Source organism: Camelina sativa, chromosome 17 (genome assembly GCF_030686135.1).
Source record: "Camelina sativa cultivar CO46 ecotype springtype chromosome 17, ASM3068613v1".
In the NCBI taxonomy this organism is placed as follows: domain Eukaryota; kingdom Viridiplantae; phylum Streptophyta; class Magnoliopsida; order Brassicales; family Brassicaceae; genus Camelina; species Camelina sativa.
The window spans coordinates 14,035,885-14,057,778 of record NC_141896.1 but is presented as its reverse complement, the minus strand read 5'-3'; the positions used below and the strand labels follow the sequence as shown (position 1 = coordinate 14,057,778).

The 21,894-nt window shown below is 34.4% G+C and overlaps 6 protein-coding genes across 9 annotated transcripts; 1 reads left to right on the top strand and 5 right to left on the bottom strand.

Annotated features, from left to right (window-relative positions):
* Positions 1-121: 121 nt before the first annotated feature.
* Positions 122-5,727, bottom strand: LOC104757690 (cystathionine gamma-synthase 1, chloroplastic-like). Its single transcript, XM_010480448.3, has 14 exons — positions 5,421-5,727; positions 4,973-5,061; positions 3,767-3,870; positions 3,558-3,631; positions 3,301-3,469; positions 3,157-3,216; positions 2,874-3,077; positions 2,701-2,787; positions 2,426-2,533; positions 1,864-1,959; positions 1,666-1,781; positions 1,102-1,581; positions 529-617; positions 122-454 (listed from the first exon to the last, which is right to left on the bottom strand). Exons 2-12 carry the CDS (start codon positions 5,037-5,039, stop codon positions 1,458-1,460), a joined length of 1,209 nt encoding a protein of 402 aa, XP_010478750.1. The 5' UTR covers positions 5,040-5,061; positions 5,421-5,727; the 3' UTR covers positions 122-454; positions 529-617; positions 1,102-1,457.
* A 1,759-nt stretch (positions 5,728-7,486) lies between these two features.
* LOC104757689 (uncharacterized protein ycf45) lies at positions 7,487-9,558 on the bottom strand. 3 transcript variants are annotated; one of them, XM_087496100.1, is made up of 9 exons: positions 9,349-9,558; positions 9,203-9,265; positions 9,030-9,107; positions 8,701-8,926; positions 8,545-8,617; positions 8,179-8,463; positions 7,928-8,071; positions 7,769-7,819; positions 7,487-7,686 (listed from the first exon to the last, which is right to left on the bottom strand). In XM_087496100.1, exons 4-9 carry the CDS (start codon positions 8,913-8,915, stop codon positions 7,615-7,617), a joined length of 840 nt encoding a protein of 279 aa, XP_087352226.1. In that variant the 5' UTR covers positions 8,916-8,926; positions 9,030-9,107; positions 9,203-9,265; positions 9,349-9,558; the 3' UTR covers positions 7,487-7,614. The 3 variants fall into 3 exon arrangements, with proteins under 3 accessions (XP_087352226.1, XP_010478749.1, XP_087352227.1); XM_010480447.3 differs by having other exon boundaries at positions 8,701-8,921; positions 9,349-9,554; XM_087496101.1 differs by having other exon boundaries at positions 9,053-9,107; positions 9,349-9,546.
* A 475-nt stretch (positions 9,559-10,033) lies between these two features.
* Positions 10,034-11,401, bottom strand: LOC104757688 (protein BEARSKIN1). The gene is made up of 3 exons (XM_010480444.2): positions 11,118-11,401; positions 10,753-11,021; positions 10,034-10,663 (listed from the first exon to the last, which is right to left on the bottom strand). Exons 1-3 carry the CDS (start codon positions 11,278-11,280, stop codon positions 10,175-10,177), a joined length of 921 nt encoding a protein of 306 aa, XP_010478746.1. The 5' UTR covers positions 11,281-11,401; the 3' UTR covers positions 10,034-10,174.
* Positions 11,402-14,565: 3,164 nt separating this feature from the next.
* On the top strand, positions 14,566-17,513 carry LOC104757687 (uncharacterized). Its single transcript, XM_010480443.2, has 7 exons — positions 14,566-15,481; positions 15,588-15,731; positions 15,874-15,946; positions 16,039-16,144; positions 16,235-16,331; positions 16,538-16,633; positions 16,726-17,513. The coding sequence occupies exons 1-7, from the start codon at positions 15,035-15,037 to the stop codon at positions 16,879-16,881; spliced, it is 1,119 nt and encodes a 372-aa protein (XP_010478745.1). The 5' UTR covers positions 14,566-15,034; the 3' UTR covers positions 16,882-17,513.
* Positions 17,113-18,801, bottom strand: LOC104757686 (protein FATTY ACID EXPORT 4, chloroplastic). 2 transcript variants are annotated; one of them, XR_015587219.1, is made up of 4 exons: positions 18,460-18,747; positions 18,295-18,359; positions 17,624-17,724; positions 17,113-17,512 (listed from the first exon to the last, which is right to left on the bottom strand). XR_015587219.1 is itself a non-coding variant. In XM_010480442.3 (4 exons), the coding sequence occupies exons 1-4, from the start codon at positions 18,695-18,697 to the stop codon at positions 17,367-17,369; spliced, it is 537 nt and encodes a 178-aa protein (XP_010478744.3). In that variant the 5' UTR covers positions 18,698-18,801; the 3' UTR covers positions 17,113-17,366. The 2 variants fall into 2 exon arrangements, 1 of the variants encoding a protein (XP_010478744.3); XM_010480442.3 differs by having other exon boundaries at positions 17,624-17,711; positions 18,460-18,801.
* Positions 18,802-19,277: 476 nt separating this feature from the next.
* LOC147923695 (putative receptor-like protein kinase At1g33260) lies at positions 19,278-21,532 on the bottom strand. Its single transcript, XM_087496099.1, has 2 exons — positions 20,692-21,532; positions 19,278-20,335 (listed from the first exon to the last, which is right to left on the bottom strand). Exons 1-2 carry the CDS (start codon positions 21,029-21,031, stop codon positions 19,608-19,610), a joined length of 1,068 nt encoding a protein of 355 aa, XP_087352225.1. The 5' UTR covers positions 21,032-21,532; the 3' UTR covers positions 19,278-19,607.
* Positions 21,533-21,894: the final 362 nt, after the last annotated feature.

Below are 21,894 nucleotides of genomic sequence, written 5' to 3'. Positions count from 1 at the left end.
AACTGATATTATAAAATTTGGAAGGATACATACTGAATTACAACTTAACCAGCGGAAAACAAGGATATTTCTAGAATCTAAAGTCCAAAAAAAGAAAACTAAGCCGGCGAATAAACAGAAGTTTCTGGAGTCATAAAACATACTATATTAAAACATTACAAAGCAGAGCAATTAAATCCAAAAAAGAGGATGAACCCTTAAAATAAAGAAATAGGCAACAAGGCAAACCCCTTATACAATACACTAGTCTTAAAATGCAAGAAAACTCTTCTCACCAAACACTTGGATGAGAACTACCAAGGAGGCCCACGGCCAATCCCAAGCTAAGAACGATCACCTCGTATCATGAAGAGAACCAATCTCTAGAAACTGAACCAAAGACTTCATAACCCGGCAAGCAAAGACTCGAAACGCTTCCGAATGCGATGATGACGAGAACAGCGTCCAGAATCATCTGTGTAGAAGCATTACAAAAAGCAGTCAGATCTCAACAGATCTGCAAAGCAAGGACAAAGAGCGCAGCCTAACCTTTCGATAAAACCGAACTCAGAAGAGCACGATGATGGAACGAAGAAATTATCAACCACAACGAAACAACCAACCAAGAGAAGAGTCAACTGCAAACAAATCATAGTGATGTCGGCAAGTAACTTAGTGACTCTCTAATTAGCTTTGTTTCTTTTTTAAAAAAAATTTTGAATCATTTTACATAAATTAGTTGATAAAAATCTTACTTAATATAAAACAACAAAAATAAATCATTATTTTATTATTTTAGTAACACTATTGATAATACAATATTAGGCATGTCAAATTGATTCAACTATGATTATATAGAAAAAAATTATCCCCGAGAGTGAAATTCTAGTTGGTACGTAAAACATGCATAGATATTCCACGAAACTATGTGGTATTGCAAAAAAAAAAGTATTTTTATAAATAATGTTATTATTATTAGAAAAGGTAAACAAAAAAATGTTGATTTCTTAATCCGTTTATCTAGAAACCTTTAACATCAAACTATAAAAATACGGAGAGAGTATTAATCAACCAGTGGTGATATAGGAGGTAATATGCGGAAGTCCAAAATTACAGATTTACCTGCTGTACATGTCTAACTCAAGAGAAAATTGTCTTTGTAAATTATCCCTCAATCCTTCTGACTATTTTTTCTTTCAGGTCAGAGAACCTAAGCTTTCATACATGGAGGCTGAGACCAACTCAGGTATTTAGAATTGAGATCTGGTGGAATCGAGATAGGAACATTTTTTTTAAGATGAAGCGATGCATAAATTGATCAATATATAGGAACACACACTTTAAAAAAAAAGTTAAAAAAAAAAAAACATTTTCATTTGAAATTATTAAAAACTTTGTTGAAATAGAAATAAAACAAATGGTACACGTGTTTGTGAATGTTTTGGAAACAGCTTCGTTTACAAAACATCAGCATTTATTTAGATGGTATCAAGAGCTTGAAGAACGTCAGCCTTGATGTCATCAAAGTCTTCAATACCAAAACTGAAACGAACTAAGTTGTCGTTGAGTTCATATTTGAGCCTTTCTTCTCGTGGTACATCCCTAAATCAAACCCCCAAAACATTTGTATGTGTAACAAGAAATAAACAAATTAAACTATCAATGTTTTAGTGGGAAATTATATACCAGTTCCTTGTGGCAGGTTGGTCCACGAAGCTCTCGCATCCACCAAAAGATGTTGCAATGTATGGGATCTTCAGAGAATCGATGAACTTGATTGTCTTCTTGAGATCTCCAGCAACCTATTTGCATATATAAAAGGAAAACACACATTTTAAGATTAAGAAGATTTCATTAAAGGTAATGAATGTGATTAGTTTTGACCTCGAATGTGACCAGACCCCCAAAACCAGTCATTTGTCGCTTGGCTATGAGATGTTCGGGATGACTCGGAAGGCCCGGGTAGTAAACGCGACTTACCTAACACGATTACAGTGAATCCATTTTTGAGGAGATATGATGATCCACTTGAAAAGGCTATCTAAGAAAATGGAAGATAAAGTATGGAGCAAAGGTTATGATGAATTTCTCGTTCAATTTTATATGTATGTGTTAAGTTCCACAGTATGGTTCATATAAGAGTGTGTTTTTGTGTAAATACTGGAGTCTTGATCATCTGCAAAGACACCTCAAAATCGATTCAGTATAACATCTTATAGTACTGTAGTTTCCTCTTTTAGTTTGTTTTTCATTTCTCAACTTGCTTGGCAAGAAACCTCATTCCAAAATTTTTTTCTCATGGACAGGAATTAAGAACTGATTATGAGTTCTTAATCATAAAATATATAGATTTATTAATTTTATCATTTTCACATACCATATTTTAATAATGGGTGCAACCAAAATAAATATATTATATAGTACCTTGGTGAAAGATATAATGTACCTTGGGATGTGCTTCTAACACTTGGGCCATCCTCAAAGCATTTGAATTATGTTGTTTTACGCGAAGATGCATCGTCTTCATGCTTCGGATGAGTAAATATGCGGCATTCTGTTTCTCGCAAAGACACAGTTGTCAAAAGGTTGAATATTGATGAATAGGACTAATACTATATATCAACAAAGAAACAAAATTGTCCCAAACGCCAAACTGAAACAAATTGAAATTTCAACCGATGTATGAAGTGAAAGCATTAAAGGGGGATCAAGCATTTTTACAGGATTAAGCGTGCCTCCCAAAAGTTGATGCAAAATGCGAATCTTAGAAATCAACTTCGTTGAGCCAGATATGCATCCAGCAAGAACCTGATAAAAACACACGGAACAAATAATCAATTTATGGTAACCAGTTTCCTAAACACTATTAAGGTTCTGCGTTCTAAGTTACACACATCATTGTGGCCTCCAATGTACTTAGTACCAGACTGGAGAATAAGATCAGCACCAAGAGCAAGTGCCTTTTGATTCAAAGGTGTTGCAATGGTACCGTCTATACAAACAAGAGTTCCTCTTTTGTGACAGATTTCTGACACTAACTTAATGTCCACACATCGAAGAAATGGGTTTGTTGGGGACTCAGTAAAGAACATAGAAACCTGTAGAACAACCCACAATTCGTATAATATATGCTTTCCAACTTTTAAAGTATGCTAGACTTATTGTAAGTTATAATACATTATGTTCATTCACTACAGCTTCGAGCTTTGCAGTATCAGCAGAGTCAATGAAAGTCACCTGGATGACATAAACACACACATAACAATGAGTCGAAACAAAACAAAACTAAAGTGATCGATATTATATGTTTTAATTTCTTACGGTAATTCCCAATTTGGGAAGAAAAGTCTCCATGATCATCCTTGTCTCCTTGTAACAATCTGTAGTTGTCACAATATGACCATTTGTAGGAACCAATGCCAAAAGCATAACACTAATTGCACACATTCCCGATGCCACTACCAAAGTTGATTCAGCACCTTCAAGTGCACTAATCAAGAAAACATAAAATGGACAACTAATTAAGAACAAAAATCAATTGTGGGACAGTAATCAAAGACATCAAGAGAGTGCGAGACCTAATCTTTTCTTCAAGTACCATAGTTGTTGGGCTTCCATAACGAGTATACTCGTGACATACAATCCGTTGCTCCTGCAAAATTGAAAATAAGTCTATTTTTTGTAAAAATAGTTGATTAACTTAGTAGTCAGCAACACACACACTATTTAAAGTTCTTTTTCCCCGATATTTAACCCTAGAAGCATATATATATATATATAGACGGACCTTGAAGTCAACCAGCTCGGAAGTGTTCTTGAAGAAGTATGTCGTTGTGTTTACTACAGGGGTCGTGATCGAAGTCGTATTTATTTCACGACATAATCTTTCACCTAATTATAAACCCACAACAAAATCCATTATTTTCGATTCTCCGCTTTAGGCGCTTGCTAGGCGGTGAACGTTGTTTAGTTACATTTTTCTAATTACGTCCATTTTCAAAGATAGTGGATTAGTGGTCGATCGGTAGAAGTATATTTAGTTACATTGTACATGCGCTCTAAGGATAGGTGCTAAAAACCAAAAGCATATACTAGTATACTGTACATGATTATTTGTGGCAGTGGGGCCAGGGGTGGGCGTTCGGTTTTCGGTTTAGTTTTTTTGGTTTACGGCTTTTTGGTTTTATAAAATTGAAACCATATAGAAACCACATATATTTCGGTTTGGTTAAAGTTTGGTTTTTTTTTTACGGTTTTTTTTATTTTATAAAAATGAAACCATATAAAAACCATATGTATCTTGGTTCGGTTTGGTTTCGGTTTAGTTTCAGTATGATTATGATTTTATTAGGTTATTCTATATTTTACAAAAAAAAATTATGTTTATTGGATAAAATAAACAAAAAAAAGAAATAATATATCAGTCAATAAGATACATAAGTTAAAAAAATATAATCTAAATCTAATTTTGGAAACTCAAAGCTTCCAAATAATTTAAAAAGTAAAATCTTAAAAAAATAATTCAAAAAACTATATACTTAAAGACATTATTAAATATAATATAAACTACATATACATTTATATATAGGTATTCCAAATTTTTATTAAAAACCAAAAAAACCATTCGATTTTACGGTTTTTAACCAAACCAAACCTAAACCATTGGTTAATAAATATGACAACCAAATAGATTTTTAGACTAAACCATAACCAAACCATACCATTTATTTCGGTTTGGTTTGGTTCGGTTTTTCGGATTACGATTTTTTTCCCACCCTATGAGGTATGCATGCATTCCCGCGGCTCCCTTATAAGAAAATTGTACATTTTAATATATAAAAAGAAATCTTTAACAAAAAAAATATATTTATATATATAAAAAGATATCATATATTTTGTCCAAACATATAACAAATTTCTAGTAATTAAGAGGCGACAAGAAAAAGAAAAAAAAAATCAGAAAGGGTCGACAATATGAACGTAGGTAACGTACCAGCATGAACAGCCAAACTCCCATCGGAGCTCAAAAATGAGGGTTTCAAATTGTTCATCTCCCCCATCGGATGAGCTAGTTCCCTCTTTCTTTCAGATACAAACCAATTAAGATTTTATTGAATAATTTGGGTTAAACATAACAAAATTAATTTTGACTAAATTTGAAACCTGGAATAACATCCTATAGACATCATGCAACACAAAAAAATCAAAAGCTTATAAAGATCACGAAAAGGAAAAAAAAAAGAATTTAAAACAACTCATTTACTTCTTTTTGATCAAATTGAAATTCACTTTTTAAAGCTAAGAATATATAGCATGCATGCAAGGTACGGAATGTGTTAAGAGAAAGCTTTGAAAAACGTTTTTAATATCCAGCCAAAGCACGACCTGAAAACATCATTTGACTCATTCGAGATCAAAGTGTGAATCAAAAGAAGACTTACGTTTGATCTAGGAAAGCTCAGAATGATATATTGGCCTCTATGGATTCCTAAGAAGAAGACGAAGCTAACCAAGACCAAGAAAAAAACACTCACTTTGGTTGAGAATTGAGAGATATCTTTAGCTTTTATGGTTCAATCTTAATTGTTTTTACGTGATACATGGAAGGGCAAGCACGGAATCTGACATTTTTAGCTTTGGCAATGGTATACTACAAATTCAGTTCATCATTCACAAGAAAACACTGAGACTGAGACTTGTGTTATGTTCATGGGACACATGTCCACCCAGTCACCCAGAAGACAACACAACTGATTTCTCTCACTTGATACATCACTAACTTTGACAGAGCGTCCATACAGCTTAATGACTCTCCCTTATGGCCATGCAACCTATAGGAATTGAACACATGACTAGCTGCTTAACTCTTAATCTTGATTAATTATATGCCTAATTCGATTTACAATTCAATAACCTTAGAAATTTACTAAATCAGATGCCATCATTATCACAAATCGGATCCTTTAAATTCAATTAAGCCTACTGACCAATAAAAGTCATGAATAAATGAGATGGATGCATTTATAAAAGGGATTCATAATGTGAATCGAAACCTCTGGAAAATAAGAGAAAGTCTAGTGTTAATCCCAACGTTACTTGAATCACTAAACTCAAACTCTGGAATACTATTACTTGGGAGTTTCTTTTTTTTCTTCTAAATATTCACAAGACATTTCTGTGTCCTCATCGTCTCAGATTTTCTGGTAAATTCTCGTTCTAATGTGTGTGCACGTATGAGACATGTTTGGGTCGTTTAATGCTGATCAGACTGCTGTATTGACCAGAACTTGACTTGATATATGTTGTGCGAATTGAATTGATGAATAAGTCTATTAAATTGTGATATATCATTATATCATCCTCTATATATTAATAGAGAAACATTTTGGCAAAAAAACTGAGATGTCAGCATTACAGAGCTCTATACACCATTTCCTTTTTCTGTCATCAGCATTTAATAATATTTACATTTATTTACTTTTGTATTTTTCCCAAAATTAAATTTTTATATTTTTTTTCTAACTTAATTACATCCTTTAATTATATTTTCATAAAATCTTTAAAATAAATTTTAAGAACTCTTTATTCATATGATATAATAATATAAGATTGATATTATAATAATTTACACGGGTTAAATTATAATTATCCTCTATATATTAATAGAGGAACATTTTGGCAAAAAAGCTGAGGTGTCAGCATTACAGAGCTCTGTACACTATTTCCTTTTTTTGTCATCAGCATTTAATAATATTTACATTTATTTACTTTTGTATTTTTCCCAAAATTAAATTTTTATATTTTCTTTCTAACTTAATTACATCCTTTAATTATATTTTCATAAAATCTTTAAAATGAATTTTAAGAACTCTTTGTTCATATGATATAATAATATAAGATTGATATTATAATAATTTACACGGTTAAATTATAATTATCCTCTATATATTAATAGAGGAACATTTTGGCAAAAAAGCTGAGGTGTCAGCATTACAGAGCTCTGTACACTATTTCCTTTTTTTGTCATCAGTATTTAATAATATTTACATTTATTTACTTTTGTATTTTTCCCAAAATTAAATTTTTATATTTTCTTTCTAACTTAATTACATCCTTTAATTATATTTTCATAAAATCTTTAAAATGAATTTTAAGAACTCTTTGTTCATATGATATAATAATATAAGATTGATATTATAATAATTTACACGGGTTAAATTATAATTATTATACAGATTTTTTTCAGATATATACTACACAATCAAATTTTAGATTTTTCAGTTACTGATAAATATAATTGATTTTGTAGATAAAAATTACAGTAAAAATATTTAATAATTATTTTATATTACCTAGCGTGTGCTTAAAGTTGAATGAGATGAAGATTGAATCTTGCTTGTGTAACAGATGAAATGTGGACATGTGATGAGCAGTGCCACTAGACGTTGGCTTGTACACTTGGGCATCGATACAAATGAGTATTTGAATGCGAATGAGATTACGTCCGTGATCGATGTAATGAGATGGATGCATTTGTGTTCTTATAATTATTTTATACATATGGTTTGTAATCTTTTGCAAACAACATTTGTGTTCATAAGAAAGATGCCCAAGTCTAACAACGATGAAGAAATCTCAGATGCCTTGCCCGTCATATGCCTTCCATCTTTCTATTACCACCTTGTACTCATCATCCCTTCTCCTCACCTAAAACCATAAGTTACAGAAGTCGAATCAGTATCTGTTGTGCTCAATTGATCAAATCATTTTTGAGTACAACTATATATACCTCAACCATGGGATTCCTTCCGCGAAGCAACATATCAACGCTCTTTTCAGTCTGGACGAGAGTGAAAGATGTCAAGTTTTGTTAATACATATGATCTTTGATATTGAATGAGTGCAGAGCAAAGGCAATAACAGATTGAGTTGTGAAACAGAGGCTTACTTGATGTGCAATCCAATAATCTCGTTCCCTCATCTCTATCAAGAAATAAAAAGTCGGTGGAGCTTTCCTCTCAAGAATACTCTTCTGACTCCTTCTCGCCCTTGCTTCTTCATCTCCAAGAGTGACAGTCTCAATACCTCCAATCTACAACCAACAAAGAGAAAGTAAAGACCATGAGAAAAGCTTTCTAAAAACTAGAAGCAAGCAATAACACAACACCCAGACAAGCAGTGAACAAAAAAAAATATTACCAAATCTGAAAGTGTGGGGTTCTTTATGATGTTCTGGAGCTGCTCTCCATGAGCAGTACCAATAAGCATCACTCCCCTTTCAGCAATGGAGCGACAGGCAAGCGCTTCAGCTTCTGTGCCGATCTCATCAACAATGATCACTTGAGGCATATGGTTCTCTACTGCCTCAATCATAACTTTATGCTGCAAAGATGGCTTAGGTACTTGCATCCTACGCGAACCTCCAATAGCTGAGTGTGGAATATCTCCATCTCCTCCTATTTCATTGCTGGTATCAATTATCACCTAAAAAAAAAACGCATACTTAATCACTTAAAAAGGCAAAACCTTCACGCTAAGAAAACTTCAAGGATAAGCAATACCCACCACTCGCTTCTGGAATTCATCAGACAAGACACGAGCAATCTCTCGCAAAACAGTGGTCTTACCAACACCAGGCCTATATTTAATTCGATTTAACACAATCAAATAATCACCAAGGAAACAAAATGAAGCATAAGAATAGTGTGTAAAACCAGTTACCGTCCAACGAACAAGATACTTTTGGCATAGTGAAGGAGATCATAGAGCATATCAATGTGACCACTCACAGCTCTCCCAACCCGACAAGTTAAACCGACAATGAATCCTTTCCTATTACGAATAGCTGATATCCTGTGCAATGTACCCTCTATTCCAGCTCTATTATCAGCACCAAATTCACCTACCAGCTCTTGAGCATCCTCTAACTCTTCCATGGATACCTAAGCTAGTGTTTCCATACATACAAAGTATCCAAAATTCAGAAGACAGCAACATAACTCCAATTCCCACTAAAACACACAACATCATTCATCCCTAATTAGTTTTACCTCTATGTTCCTAAGATACTGACCTCCAGGTTCACCGAGATAACGTGCTTCAGGTGGTCTTCCCAAATCCATAATCACCTAACCAAGATTTTCAAAATCTCTCATTCCATTTTTTTTTTTTTTTAAGCTTTTAAAAATTGTTCTTCACCAAACCAAGAGTTTAAAACAATAACCTCTACAAGTTGGTTTCTTCGAGAATCGTTCAGGAGACGATGACGAAGATCTCTTGGAAGGATCTACAAAGACGCAAGTGTTGTTCAGATCAAACTGTAATAAGAGCAAAGACGAAACAGAGACTGATTTTTATAGTAAATAAGACCTTGAGAAATGCGCCGAGATTGTCGTCGACGATCATAGCGGAGGAATCTGGAAGAGCGAGGGATGAGACGGTGGAGGAAACCGGAAAACGCCGGCGAATTGGAGGGAAAAAGCGACATGCTACGCCGCACACTCCGGCCATCTTTTTTCACTGCTCCACCGAGCGGATAAGGAAGATTCTCCTCAATACCACCACCAAATTATTAAACGGATGGGCCTTTGGGTCTTTGGGCCTCTATATCTTTGGGCCTTTGATACACTATATTATTGCTTTATCTAGGTTTATAGTATCCTTTTTATCATGTTTATTGGTATTTTAATTGTGTTTTGTTGCATTTAGTGTAGAACAGAGTCTTTTTTTTTTTTTTCTTTTTTTTAAACATTTTAAGAGTTCAATAGTGTTTGTGTGTGTCTTGTGTTTTTTTTGTGTCTTTTGAGAGTTCTATAGTGTTTTTACATTTAAGACTCACTTTTACACTAGATGCAACAAAACAAAATGAAAATACCAATGAAACATGATAAAATGGATATAAAAAACCTAAATAAAGCGGTAAATATGGAATTTATCAACAACCTTTATGCTCATCCTCATCTTATAGAAAAAAAATTGTTTTGTTTTGGGTAGTAAGTAGTTATAACACATATCCCTTTTGGATTCTTATACATAACAGAACAATATCAACTAGTTGAACTTGAAACATACGATTCTTATTATCTTTATCAATGAAGCAATTTGCATCCTAGTCACAAAATGAAATAAATGGATACATATGTATTCTAAGAAGAAAACATATATAGAAAATATATATAACATAATTAGCATCTATTTAAAATAACCCGAGAAATCCATTTTCACCGCGCAATGAAAGCAGATTCGAAGGTGGCTGGACCGTAGACGAATTGTTGTTGCCTTCATCTTCAAACCTCATAGCTCTAGACGAGTCCTGGTCATGATTCCCCATGTGACAATTCACCATCCCCCATTCACCAACTGTTTTGCATGTGCCGACTTCAACCCCTGCTGGCTCACACGCTTGCTGGTACTCGCTTTCCCTTGGAAGAAGAGCCAAAGAGTAGTCATATCCAATTGAAAGAGGCTTCTGATGAGGCTGAAACATTGGTGGTTGAGGATATTGATGAAGACCAATTTCTTCAGGCTTGTTAAGCTCAAACATTGAGATTCCTTGGTAAGAGCTTTCTCTACGGATGAAGCTACGTGCCTCAAGCCTATTGTTGTTGATGCTTGAGCTAACATCATTCCCTACTTTGAACAGATTCTTTTTCTTGAACACTCTACAAATAACCCATCCATCTTCCTGCATATTTATAGATTTTCTCATTTAATAAAAAAAAATGGACCAGCTTTCACGATTATGTAATCAATAAAAGATAGATATATACATACACTAGGGTCATCGTCAGTGTCTTCAATACGGTACTCATGCATGATCCAATCAGTCTTTTGGCCATGAGGAGCTCTTCCTTTGTAGAATACAAGAGTCTTCCTCATACCTATCTTCTTGTAACAGTTTCTTATGCACTTGTCACGTCCCGTGGCCTTCCAGAAACCCGAGTGGGTCGCACGGTTCGTCCTTGAACCTGTCGGATATTTCCTATCCTTGTGGCTGAAGAAATACCACTCGTTTTGCGGCGTTGATCCTATTCTGCATCTATCTACACACACAACAACAACAACAGCAAAAACAATGTTCATGTATAGTAATTAGAAAGTTAAATCCTAATGGTATGTTTATTAATCAGTGAACGTACCTTGTAAATCCCATGGCTCAATCTTGTTCAAGTCAACCTCCTTGATGACTTCCATATCGAACTTTTCATAAGAAATCTTCTTCTTCAAGTAGTAATGAAGAAGTTCTTCGTCCGTTGGATGAAACCGAAAACCGGGTGGTACTCCTCCGTTAGACGAACTCATTTTCCGGTTTTGTAATGATCAATGTTTGTTTGAGTACAAAGCTATATAACTAGAGATCTTGATTATACAGTGATCTTCCTTTTGATTATTAAGCACTCTTCTTGATCTTGGTTTATATTTATAGAGTTAGAGAAAATCCTAAAAGAGAGATTACACACACGTAATCGTCAACTCTATTATCACAAAATTAAATAATCAAAAGAGTTAATAGTATGATGATGAAGAAGTTGACGGCCGGTGACAACGCCGCCGGAGAAGCTTCAAAAAGCTATCGTGAAAACTGAAAAGCAAGACTCTTCCATAGCATTTAAGCCGTATTACACTTGCGTGAACGTTGACCCTAGCTACTTGTTTATTCATTTTATAAAACGAATGATCCCGGTGAATTTGGAAATATATAATTATCATTATCATTATGTTATGTTATTAATAACGAATCCGTGTTAAATTTGATTGTTCCGTAAGCAAAGGTTGACGTCAAAGTAGAAAAAAAATTTTCCATATGGGGAACTCCAATTCTGATTATACGGTCCATTTTGTGTGTGTATATGTGTGAAATTTGGTTAGCATTTAATATGAATCTAATTAAGATGGCTATAGTATTATTCGATAGATGAATTAAAAAAACCATGCATGGAGGAACTTGGGATATGGCATGCAGTGGACAATGGGGCCAATTAAATATATTTATTATGTATTATAATTAGTCTGTGGAAATAATAAATATGTTGGTTTTAGTGGTTAAACATATTCAAATTTTCATAATTTTGATGATAGTAATATGTTTGATGGTAAAGTATTTAAAGTTTTAAATATTTTTGATGATAAAAAGTACTCAATCAAATTATAATTTTCAAATTTCATATTGAGAAATATACATAAGTTAATTAAAAAAATACTCTATGAAATTTTGACTTGTGCAATTGATTTAGGTTCATGTAATGTTTTAACAGATAAATAGAAATTAATACATAGACGATATGTATAATACAGTAATAAAATGTCAATGTACATACAAAAGTTTTTTAATTATAAATAACTTATTACTAGGAGATATCCCATGCTTTAAGCACGGGTCAACATTTTTTAAAAATTTTCTAATATAATAATAAAATTTATTGTTACATATTTTTAAAAATATTTTTTTTGAGATAATATTTATTTTTAATTGTTCTGTAAATCTATTAGTTTATTTTTTTATTAACTTATATTACAGTTTTATATTGTTTGTTTCTTGTATTTGATTCATTATTTTGTGAAATATAAAGTAGTAATTTTAATATTATAATTGTGAGCAAATAAAAATTATTAATATCATCTATATAAATTTAGTTTTACCATCCCGCCAATGTAGAAATTAAAACATACATTTTTCATAGATTAATTAATATATTTTCGTTTTTTAAAAATTCAAATCACAACAAATGCAGAAAAAATTATGTACTTTATTAATCATAAATATTATATAAAAATTCTAAACAATTTGTAAATAAAATAAAATAAAGATGATAGGAGAATCATATTTTGAAATTTTAACAAAATTTTCGAAATTTAGTTATTAAAAACAAATTATATTGTATATTTGGATATAAAATCTTAGTTTTTAAAATTCTGATTGGTTTATTTATTTTTTTTTAAAAATATTTAGTAATTTCGTCCATAATTTATTAGAGAGAGAAAATATATTTTTCTAGATTTTTTTATATTTTATCTGTGAGTGTTTTTAAAAAAAAATTAATTATATTTATTTAATTAATTAATTAAGCTTAATTAAAATTTTCTAATGGCAATTGAATGTAATTTTTTACCCATTTTAAGGTTAGTTTTATATTTGTACTTCCCAATTAATATAGTAGGATTTATTTACTTTTTTCTTTATCAACTTCTAAATAACTTATTAAACAATAAAAGTTAATTGTTGAATAGTATAAGAAGTGGTGGTTATATATTTCAATTTTCAAACGCATAATGCAGAGGATAAGCAGTCCATATTACTATATAATGTCTTGCAAGATATCTACCAGCCGAGTTTGTCAATAATGTTGACGAAAACCATACTAGTGAAAGAGTACTTGATTTTACAAGTCACGAACTCATATTTGTTCAAACTTTGTCCGACACATCTTGTCTTTATTCATTTTAGTTCACGAATAATGTCTTAAATTTATTATCATGTATATTATTACTTTTTATGAACTAAAATTCTATAAGAAAAAAAAATTAACCCAAATAAGAATTTTAAAAAATACATAAGATTAAAAAAAAGCATCGAAGTCAAAGATTTAGTCAAATTGCTTAACAATTTTGACTAGAAAGAGTGACAAAATTGCTTAACAATTTTTCACTTGTCTTGCATAACATTTCTTAGTCAAAGATTTAGGCGATATCAACCTTTTCTTAGCATCGAAGTCACATATTCCACCGGAGGACTTTACCTCATGCAACACGACCATCGATCTTCTCACAAAGGCCAAGATGGTTAAAGCCAAAACAACTTTGAAAACCTATGACGCCTTCACTAAAAGCTCACACTTATCCATGGAGAGAGCACTTCATGATCTAATCGAATATGACACTGTTATTGGCAGCTAACGTGACTATTGTCAACTAGCTTTTGCTAACCCACAAGATAGACTTTATTACGGTGGAGCTACAATAAAAGGAGAAATTAAGTGCTATTATACATTTATACATGATTGGCATCTCATATCCTTGAACGTAGCAACCCTATAACAATATATCATATATATACTTTAATATATTGGACATGCCAATACATCTTTAGTCGAGCAACGATTAATGTTTCTCTAAAAACTAAAAAAAAATTATTTTTATTATAGATTTTCTTTATTTATTTATTTTTTAGTATATGTTCCACTCAAAAAAGGACACCTGTCTCATTTCTTTAAAGAACCGTTTCTCAAAGTATTATGGCAAGAATCGATTCTCCTTATTTTTCCTTCTCTCTCTTCTTTTTATTATTATTTTACTAAGAGTATTGGTGTGAGTAACCACCGATGGCCATAGTCTTATGGTCCTAAAAGAAGCAACATGTTGTTTTTTCCCACCGAAATCCAACCAGTATTATTTCGTTGCCAATGTCAAACCAACTTGATGGATTTGCTCCCTTCTTGCAAAGTTGGCCGACACATTAATACCAACTATACATATCATTTGTTGCAACGAGGTCGGTGCAGCTTGCCTAAGCGTCGTCAATCTCATATTCCACTCTTACATGGAGGCTCGACTATTACTTCATTCGTTCGTGATGCCGTCCAAAATCCTGTCAGATAATTGAACTTTTAAAGCCAACATTTCTTGTTGGATCCATAAAAAGTAGTTGGTCGATACGATAGGACCGGCATGACTAATTTTGGTACTTTAATTACACTTTTGGTATGGTTGAAACAGAAACAGAAACAGAATCATGCTTTTACTCTTTTGACCTTCCTAAATCAGCCCTTCCTAGATTTTCTCCTAAAACAGAGAAACTAGATTACAGAGTTGGATTGAACAGAGTCTTTCGCCAAACGTTGCTTCCTTGGGGAGACCTACAAAGTTTTCTTTTTGTTGTATATCGTTTAAGTGTGTTTCCTCTCCAACTTCACCAAACTAATTTCGCCACGAAACCAAACAGAGTCACATCCCTCATGAGTGTTTTGTGTGCTGCGATGATCGTGTGATTGATTCAAAATCCCTAACTTTTTTCGTAAAAAATTCCAAAAATCAAAGCTTAACCCCCCCCATTAATTCCATGGCGATGTCTCTCCGTTCCGCTCCATTCATCTCTCTCCGTGCAAGAAAAAGCTTCAACCTTTCTTCGAGAACTTTCGCCTTTAGGTTATCATGCTGTTCTTCCTCTTCTAATGGGTCTCCCCAAAATCAAAACTTTTCCACAGATTCCGAGAAGAAGAGATCATTCGCTGTTGCCACCGGTGAGCTTTTCATCGGAATTGCGTCGAGACTATTGAAGTCTTCTAAGCAGAAGACGCCGACGGTTGATGATGGAGATAGAATAGGTAGTGTGATTGAGGATGAGATTGAGCCAGCGGTGATATGGGAACAAAGGATTAAGGATGTAGAAGCGGAGAAAGAGAGGAGAGTCATTACAAGTCCTGGTTTTAGTTTCTCTGCTGCTGGTCTTTTGTTTCCTTATCATCTTGGCGTTGCTCAGTTGTTAATTGAAAAGGGTTACATCAAGGTGCTTCATTTTTATTCTTCTCATGAATTGATTGTGTTTTATTACTATAAACCATTATGATTTGAGGAAAGAACTTGATTTTTGTTTTGTTGTGTGTTTGATTTAGGAAACTACTCCTTTAGCAGGATCTTCTGCTGGTGCTATAGTCTGTGCTGTTATAACTTCAGGAGCCTCTATGCGAGAAGCTCTTGACGCTACTAAGGAGCTTGCTGATGATTGTCGACGCAATGGCACTGCGTTCCGTCTTGGGGTAATGAGCCTTCTTTCTCAGTACATATGTTTAGAGCCATGGAGTTGTATAAGTTCCCTAGGTGTTGCTGCTCTTTTGTATATCAATCAAATCATCTACCTTGCTTTAGAATATATTGTCATACAAGTTCCTATGGTTTTAGGCTGTCCTTAGAGACTCAATGGAGAGGTTACTGCCAGATGATATTCACATTAGGTCCAACGGGAGAATTCGAGGTGAGGAACAACTTTTCATTCTTTCAATTTGTATTTTTCATGCCTGACTTGTCTTCGGGTCTGACGTTGTTTATCATTCGACTGTATTGTAGTTGCCATCACACAGGTGTTTTGGAGACCTAGAGGTTTACTAGTGGATCAGTTCGACTCCAAGAGCGACCTCATAAATGCAATTTTCACATCTTCTTTTATTCCAGGGTAAAATATCACTCTTTTTTGCTTTTGAAACTTTGAGATTTTTTTCTGGAGAACAAAAACTTTAACAACCAGAATTAAAAACGAATGCAGATATCTTGCACCCAGACCTGCAACGATGTTCCGTAATCGAGTTTGTGTTGATGGAGGCTTGACATTGTTTATGCCACCAACAGCTGCTGCTAAAACAGTATGTACATGATTGTTGTGTTGTTTTGTTCTCATTTTCTCTTTCTTAGGCGCCTGCTTGTCAGCTGTTCATTGCGTATCTTTGAGCTGCTAAATAATGTGTGTGGCCTTTTCCAAATATTGGAAGCCCTTTTATATGTTCAATCCATTTGACTTCTGTAGATGTTCCATAGAGCTTATTGAACTTTCTGCATCAATCTTTCACAGGTTCGAGTTTGTGCTTTTTCCGCGAGTAATTTCAAACTAAAGGGTATTGAGATCTGCCCAGATTGCAACCCTTTAAACAGGGCAACAGCTAGACAAGTAAGTGCTCACTTTCTTCTAAATCTCTAATGAGATTATTATCTTTCTCTTTTGAGAGTAAGTGTGTTAATCTTGGTTTTCCTGATACTTAGCTATTGAATTGGGCACTGGAGCCAGCAGAGGATGAGGTGTTAGAAAAATTGTTTGAGCTGGGATATGCAGATGCAGCTACGTGGGCTGAGATGAATCCAGTTGAGGAACTGGTCTATGACGATACTCCCACAGCTCAAGAGATTACTGCTACTTAAGAACACACGAACTCAATACTATATAATAGTAACCGTAATTAGTCAAATTTATTTGCGCTACAATAGATTCTGATAGACTCCAGAAGCTAGCTGGTTTTAAAAGTCACGAAAAGTTGTAGTTCTTAGATCAAACAAAGCGTATGGTACATCACTTTCAGATGGAGTTCATAAAAAAAATGTGCTTCTAAGGTGTAAGGGAAGCTATTTAGGACCCAACGATTCTCAATAGTATGGTCCACAAAATATTATAACTTTCTCTGTAGGATCATTCAACATCAAACTTTATATTTGGATCATTTCAACATCAAACAAAGTCACTTAACAAATTCTTGAATGGAGATGCATCTGAAACAAACATTATTCTCTCCACATTAGCCTCACACAGCTTTGCAATTTATTGGCGTGGTGGGGAAAGCAAAACTGTTTTTGATTCATACTTTTGAGAGCTTTCCTCTCAGGTTATAAGCCAAATGCTCTCATCTAGGCTAAGGTAAAGGTAACGGATCAGGTACGTATATAGGAGGTAAACTGTCGTGCATATACGCCATTACAAAGAAGGACAACATGCCGATGGAAAGGAGTAGTAACGGTCCCGCTGGGACTGGTTTCCGGGAAGATGCTAAACGAAATCCTGCAAGAAAGTTGTAGAAAGAACAGAAAAATCCCATGCGATGAGAAGAGGTCTGTTGCACATTTGAAATATATGCAAACATCAAAGCACATCTTCTTAAGAGGAGCTTACCAAAGACAGAAGCAAAGAGGAAGGCAGCGCCAAGTCCTATGGTGTCACCAAGAACTCTTGTCTCTGGTGATTTAGTAAGGAAGTAGGCCTATATTGGAAGCCTAAGTTAACAAGTTTGTAACCGTATAAACAGTTGAACAAGAAGATGTGGATCCTTTCAGTTATGCAGTCATTGATCATAAAACCGAAACGTAGAGCACAAATGAGAAACAAAGGTTTTTGTATAAGACAAACTTTGGAGGAACACAATCAAGAAGATACAATACACCAGCTAACATAGAAAACAAACAGGGGTTGATCAGACAAGCTTCCGAATTTATTAAGGTTGATCAGACCTTCAAAAATATTACTGACCAAGAGGGGGTCTCATTTTACAAGGTAAAAAGGCATATAAGAGTCAATTATATATAGTTTAAAGGAACAGGGGGTATGCTACATCATCTGAAGATTATGACAGATCAACTGTTAAGATTTAGATAGTTTCTTAAGCCTCCTCCCTCTAAAGACACGAAAACACCATTTTCTCAATGAACTTAAAACAAAACTAGCTTCATTAGTGCACTTAATTCCTCGCTAGCTTCCTCAAAGGACAAGTTCAGATTAAACAGACTATGCAGCAACTAGAAACAAACAAACAAAGAGAGAGAGAGAGAGAGAGAGAGAGATCTTACAGATGCCATAAGAACAGAACCGGTCAAACCACCAAAGAGGGAACCTTTGCTTCCAGATTTGCTATCTTCAATTTTGAGGAACAAAAAGTTCAAAATTTTTAGTGGAATTGAGCCCAAAAACGAAGTCCAACTAAAACGTCAGAAATCATGAGATCAGTAACTTACAGGCGAAGAGACCGCCTCCTAGAAGAAGAACACCATAAGCAGCAGAGGCGACTGGAGCTAGCTCTGACAGCTCCGCCTTGCAGCAGAGACCACAATTTCGTCTGCTCTTCGATTTCTCCGACAATTTAGTGAGTCCCGACCAATTCCGGCTACCGTTACTGACACTTCGCCCGAGTTTAGTGCTCCTCACCGACACCAGAGACGGAGAAGGTAACAACGTTAGCGCAAAAGACGACATTGCTTCGCCGAGTGTGGGTCTCGTCAGTCGAAGAGTATAAAAATGAATCAAAGCTCAGCGTTTTTACTTCTTACGGCTTCGGTTTATTCGGTTTTTAAAAAGTCAAATTGGTTTGGTTAATTTTTGGACAAATATCGGTTCCATTGCCAATTGGAACCAAAAAGTAAGTTCAATTTTGGTTTATTATTATCAACGTTTTCAAAAAATTTGCTTAAATTTAGTTTATTTCAGATAATCTTTCGATTAAAATATAGATTCAGGATACAATTCTGAAGAAAATATGGTAATTTTTGGTTTGGTGGTTCCTAACCAAACCGGTAACCAAATTTCATGTTTCGTTCTATAAACTGAATCTGAATTAAATTACCCAACTCATCGGTTCGTTTCGAGCCATTCGGCTAATTTTGTTCGGTTTATATGCCCCACCACTAATAATTTTGTTCTGGTAGTTCCTAACCAAACCGGTTACCGAATTTCATGCTTCCTTTTTTCGATATGTTTCACCAAATAAACCGCATCTGAATTAATTAAATTACCAAAATTTCGGTTCGTTTCGAGCCTTTTGGCTAATTTGGTTCGGTTTGTGAAGGCAAACAAATTCTCTCAATCGTTTGTATCAAATCATCATCACACATTTATGTTTACAAAATGCAATCCACACGAATTGTTGTTTTGTGTTTTTTTTTACTATACACATCACTAAGCAGAAGCATTTGAACCCTCCTCCTTTTTTCTTCGGGTTGTTTTCGCAGAATCTCTCCTATACAACAAAACTCAAAATCTTCTCACCTCTTTTTGTGTCTTTGACAAACCAACAACTAGACCTACACACAACAATCACTACCTAAACCTCATCGTCTTAAAACACACGGGTTAATTTTATTATTTACATATATATATAACATTACTATCACTCTTCTTTTCCACAACCGAGGAAAGACAAAGACGGGATCTTCTTGACAAGCGTTTGGACTACTTGAGAAGCCGATGGTCTCAACGATGGAGCGCTACGAAGACAAAAAGCAGCCACACTTAGCATTGTCTTAACCTCTTCTAAATCAAGACTAGCGTCCCTGGACAACAACCTTGGATCCAAGAACTGTCTCATCTTCTCTTCTTCGATATATCCATTCGAATCAAGGATCTCATGGATCAATGGAGCTGCTGTGTGCACCAGCATCTCACCTCTCTCAGAGCTAACCGCTTCTTTCCCTGAAACCAACTCGAGAACCACCACTCCAAACCCATACATATCCATCTTCTTCGAAGCAATCCCGGTTCTTAAGTAGTGAGGATCTGTGTAACCTGGAGAACCAATCATCATCACTTGCTTGGATCGTGGTGACATCGTTGACGTCGTCTTAGAAGGCTGAACCATCGACGAGAACCCGACCTTTGCTGATCCGAAATCGCATAGCTTGGAGTTGAAATGTTTGTCAAGAAGGATATTGGAGGATTTGATGTCGCCGTGCACAATCTGAGGACTACATTTCTCATGAATATGTTCAATTGCTTGCGCAACCTGATACGCTATAGCGGTTCGGTTTCTCCATGGCAACACTTGTTTGTTGTTGCGGTTAAGCTTCTCTTGGAGGTTACCTTGAGGAAGGTACTCTAGTAAAAGTGCACCAGTTTCTTCTGGAAGACAATAACAACAACAAGATTAGATTCACACTTAAAAGACAAATAATTTGCAACAATGAAAAGCTAACAAATTAGGGTAAAAGTGAAAAAACACTAAATGGTTAAAGAAACAAATCTATATATATAAGGACAAGACAAGAATAAAGCTTAATTAAAGCTTAGTACGTTATAAAGTATTTGACTTTTATGAGTGTGAATAATTCAATAGGACCAGTTCTTGATTAATCAAATCTTGATGATGAATCAACAAATCCAAGAATTTAAAGAATCTAAACCAAAATCAGGGACCGATCCTTAAATTCGCTAAACATAATTGAATTGGTAATAACGGATTTAAGAGAGAAAGGAACCTGAATCGTCAAAGTAACCAAGAAGCTTAACAATGTGAGGATGTTGAAGACGAAGCAAAATCTCAAGCTCAGACCTAAACACTTGGTAAAGACGATGGCTACTAACATGAACCTTGAGAGCAGCGTTGATAGAGCCAGACAAACGAGCCAAGTAGATACTACTGTAGCCACCTGAGCCAATAAGTCTAGAGAAATTGGAAGTGAGAGACTCAACGTCATCCCAGGTATAACAAGTCACACCGGAGACAGAACCAGATTCCGTAACCGTGGGTTTGTTGTTGTCGGTGGTTGTGGTTGTGGCTGTGATATCGAAACGGACACAACTTAAGAAACAAGACATTTTGGAAATGGTGTGAAAGTTTGAGTGAGGAGGGTTCTGTGATTAATACTAAGGAGGAGAGAACAAAAAAAGTGGGTAGGGTTTTTTGTAACAGCCGACAAAGAAGGAACAGAGGAATCAGAGAATGAAGATCTGATTTTTTAGGAATGTGTGTGTTTGTTTGGTGGGTTTGTGATTAAACAAGAAGAAGAAAGAAGAAGATTAAAATGGTTTCTTTAATTTTTTGGATTAAGGAACAAGAGAGAGATAGAGAGAGAAGCAGAGTTTGACCAGTTGTGATTAACAAGAGGAAGAAGAAGAAGAAGCTGCACTGACGTTATAACCACTACGATTACACTCTTTAATAAACACTTTTTTTGCCGTTTTGCTTTTTTTTTTTTTTTTTTTTTTATAATATTGTCCAATCATTAATAGTAATATTTATGGGTATTATTTGCTCACGTATACACATTTTTGTTTTGTATTTGTTGTTTTTTCTACAAAAGGAGATTGAAAGTTTCGATTTATTATTATACGGTAGTGGCGACTAGTGAATGCACCTCGATCGGTCTTATGGTTTAGTCTTTTCGAAGTTGTCACGCTACCGTCAAATACGAAATTTAAATCGGAAGTTTCAAAATGGGGACCATAATATGTATGTTGGATCGTTTTGTGAATCATCTCTCACGTGTTTGATAGTTTCTCTATTCAATTTGTTTGTTTGACAAAAATGCATTTTATTTATCAAATTTTTAAAAAATATGACAAAACTATTTTCGGCTTTCAGAATATTTCTTGCTAATAAATTCGTTTCTACATGTTGTCTCGAAGTTGATTGAGATGAGAATGAAATATACCCACTTTGTTCCTAATTAATTTATTTT

What these genes read in the sequence shown, in the direction of transcription:
- LOC104757690 (XM_010480448.3), bottom strand. Translation starts at nt 5,039, where the DNA reads ATGGGGGAGATGAACAATTTGAAACCCTCATTTTTGAGCTCCGATGGG. An exon ending in GTACTTGAAGAAAAGATTAG is followed by an intron (nt 3,470 to 3,557) that starts GTCTCGCACTCT and finishes TTTCTTGATTAG; the next exon opens with TGCACTTGAAGGTGCTGAAT. An exon ending in CTGTAGTGAATGAACATAAT is followed by an intron (nt 3,078 to 3,156) that starts GTATTATAACTT and finishes GTTGTTCTACAG; the next exon opens with GTTTCTATGTTCTTTACTGA.
- LOC104757689 (XM_010480447.3), bottom strand. Translation starts at nt 9,489, where the DNA reads ATGGCCGGAGTGTGCGGCGTAGCATGTCGCTTTTTCCCTCCAATTCGC. An exon ending in GAAGAAACCAACTTGTAGAG is followed by an intron (nt 9,108 to 9,202) that starts GTTATTGTTTTA and finishes AATCTTGGTTAG; the next exon opens with GTGATTATGGATTTGGGAAG. An exon ending in AGTATCTTAGGAACATAGAG is followed by an intron (nt 8,922 to 9,029) that starts GTAAAACTAATT and finishes ACACTAGCTTAG; the next exon opens with GTATCCATGGAAGAGTTAGA.
- LOC104757688 (XM_010480444.2), bottom strand. Translation starts at nt 11,280, where the DNA reads ATGAGTTCGTCTAACGGAGGAGTACCACCCGGTTTTCGGTTTCATCCA. An exon ending in TGAGCCATGGGATTTACAAG is followed by an intron (nt 11,022 to 11,117) that starts GTACGTTCACTG and finishes TTGTGTGTGTAG; the next exon opens with ATAGATGCAGAATAGGATCA. An exon ending in ACACTGACGATGACCCTAGT is followed by an intron (nt 10,664 to 10,752) that starts GTATGTATATAT and finishes ATAAATATGCAG; the next exon opens with GAAGATGGATGGGTTATTTG.
- LOC104757687 (XM_010480443.2), top strand. Translation starts at nt 15,035, where the DNA reads ATGGCGATGTCTCTCCGTTCCGCTCCATTCATCTCTCTCCGTGCAAGA. An exon ending in CAACAGCTGCTGCTAAAACA is followed by an intron (nt 16,332 to 16,537) that starts GTATGTACATGA and finishes AATCTTTCACAG; the next exon opens with GTTCGAGTTTGTGCTTTTTC. An exon ending in ACAGGGCAACAGCTAGACAA is followed by an intron (nt 16,634 to 16,725) that starts GTAAGTGCTCAC and finishes CCTGATACTTAG; the next exon opens with CTATTGAATTGGGCACTGGA.
- LOC104757686 (XM_010480442.3), bottom strand. Translation starts at nt 18,697, where the DNA reads ATGTCGTCTTTTGCGCTAACGTTGTTACCTTCTCCGTCTCTGGTGTCG. An exon ending in AGGAGGCGGTCTCTTCGCCT is followed by an intron (nt 18,360 to 18,459) that starts GTAAGTTACTGA and finishes TCAAAATTGAAG; the next exon opens with ATAGCAAATCTGGAAGCAAA. An exon ending in CCTCTTTGCTTCTGTCTTTG is followed by an intron (nt 17,513 to 17,623) that starts GTAAGCTCCTCT and finishes ACTTTCTTGCAG; the next exon opens with GATTTCGTTTAGCATCTTCC.
- LOC147923695 (XM_087496099.1), bottom strand. Translation starts at nt 21,031, where the DNA reads ATGTCTTGTTTCTTAAGTTGTGTCCGTTTCGATATCACAGCCACAACC. An exon ending in TGGTTACTTTGACGATTCAG is followed by an intron (nt 20,336 to 20,691) that starts GTTCCTTTCTCT and finishes ATTGTCTTCCAG; the next exon opens with AAGAAACTGGTGCACTTTTA.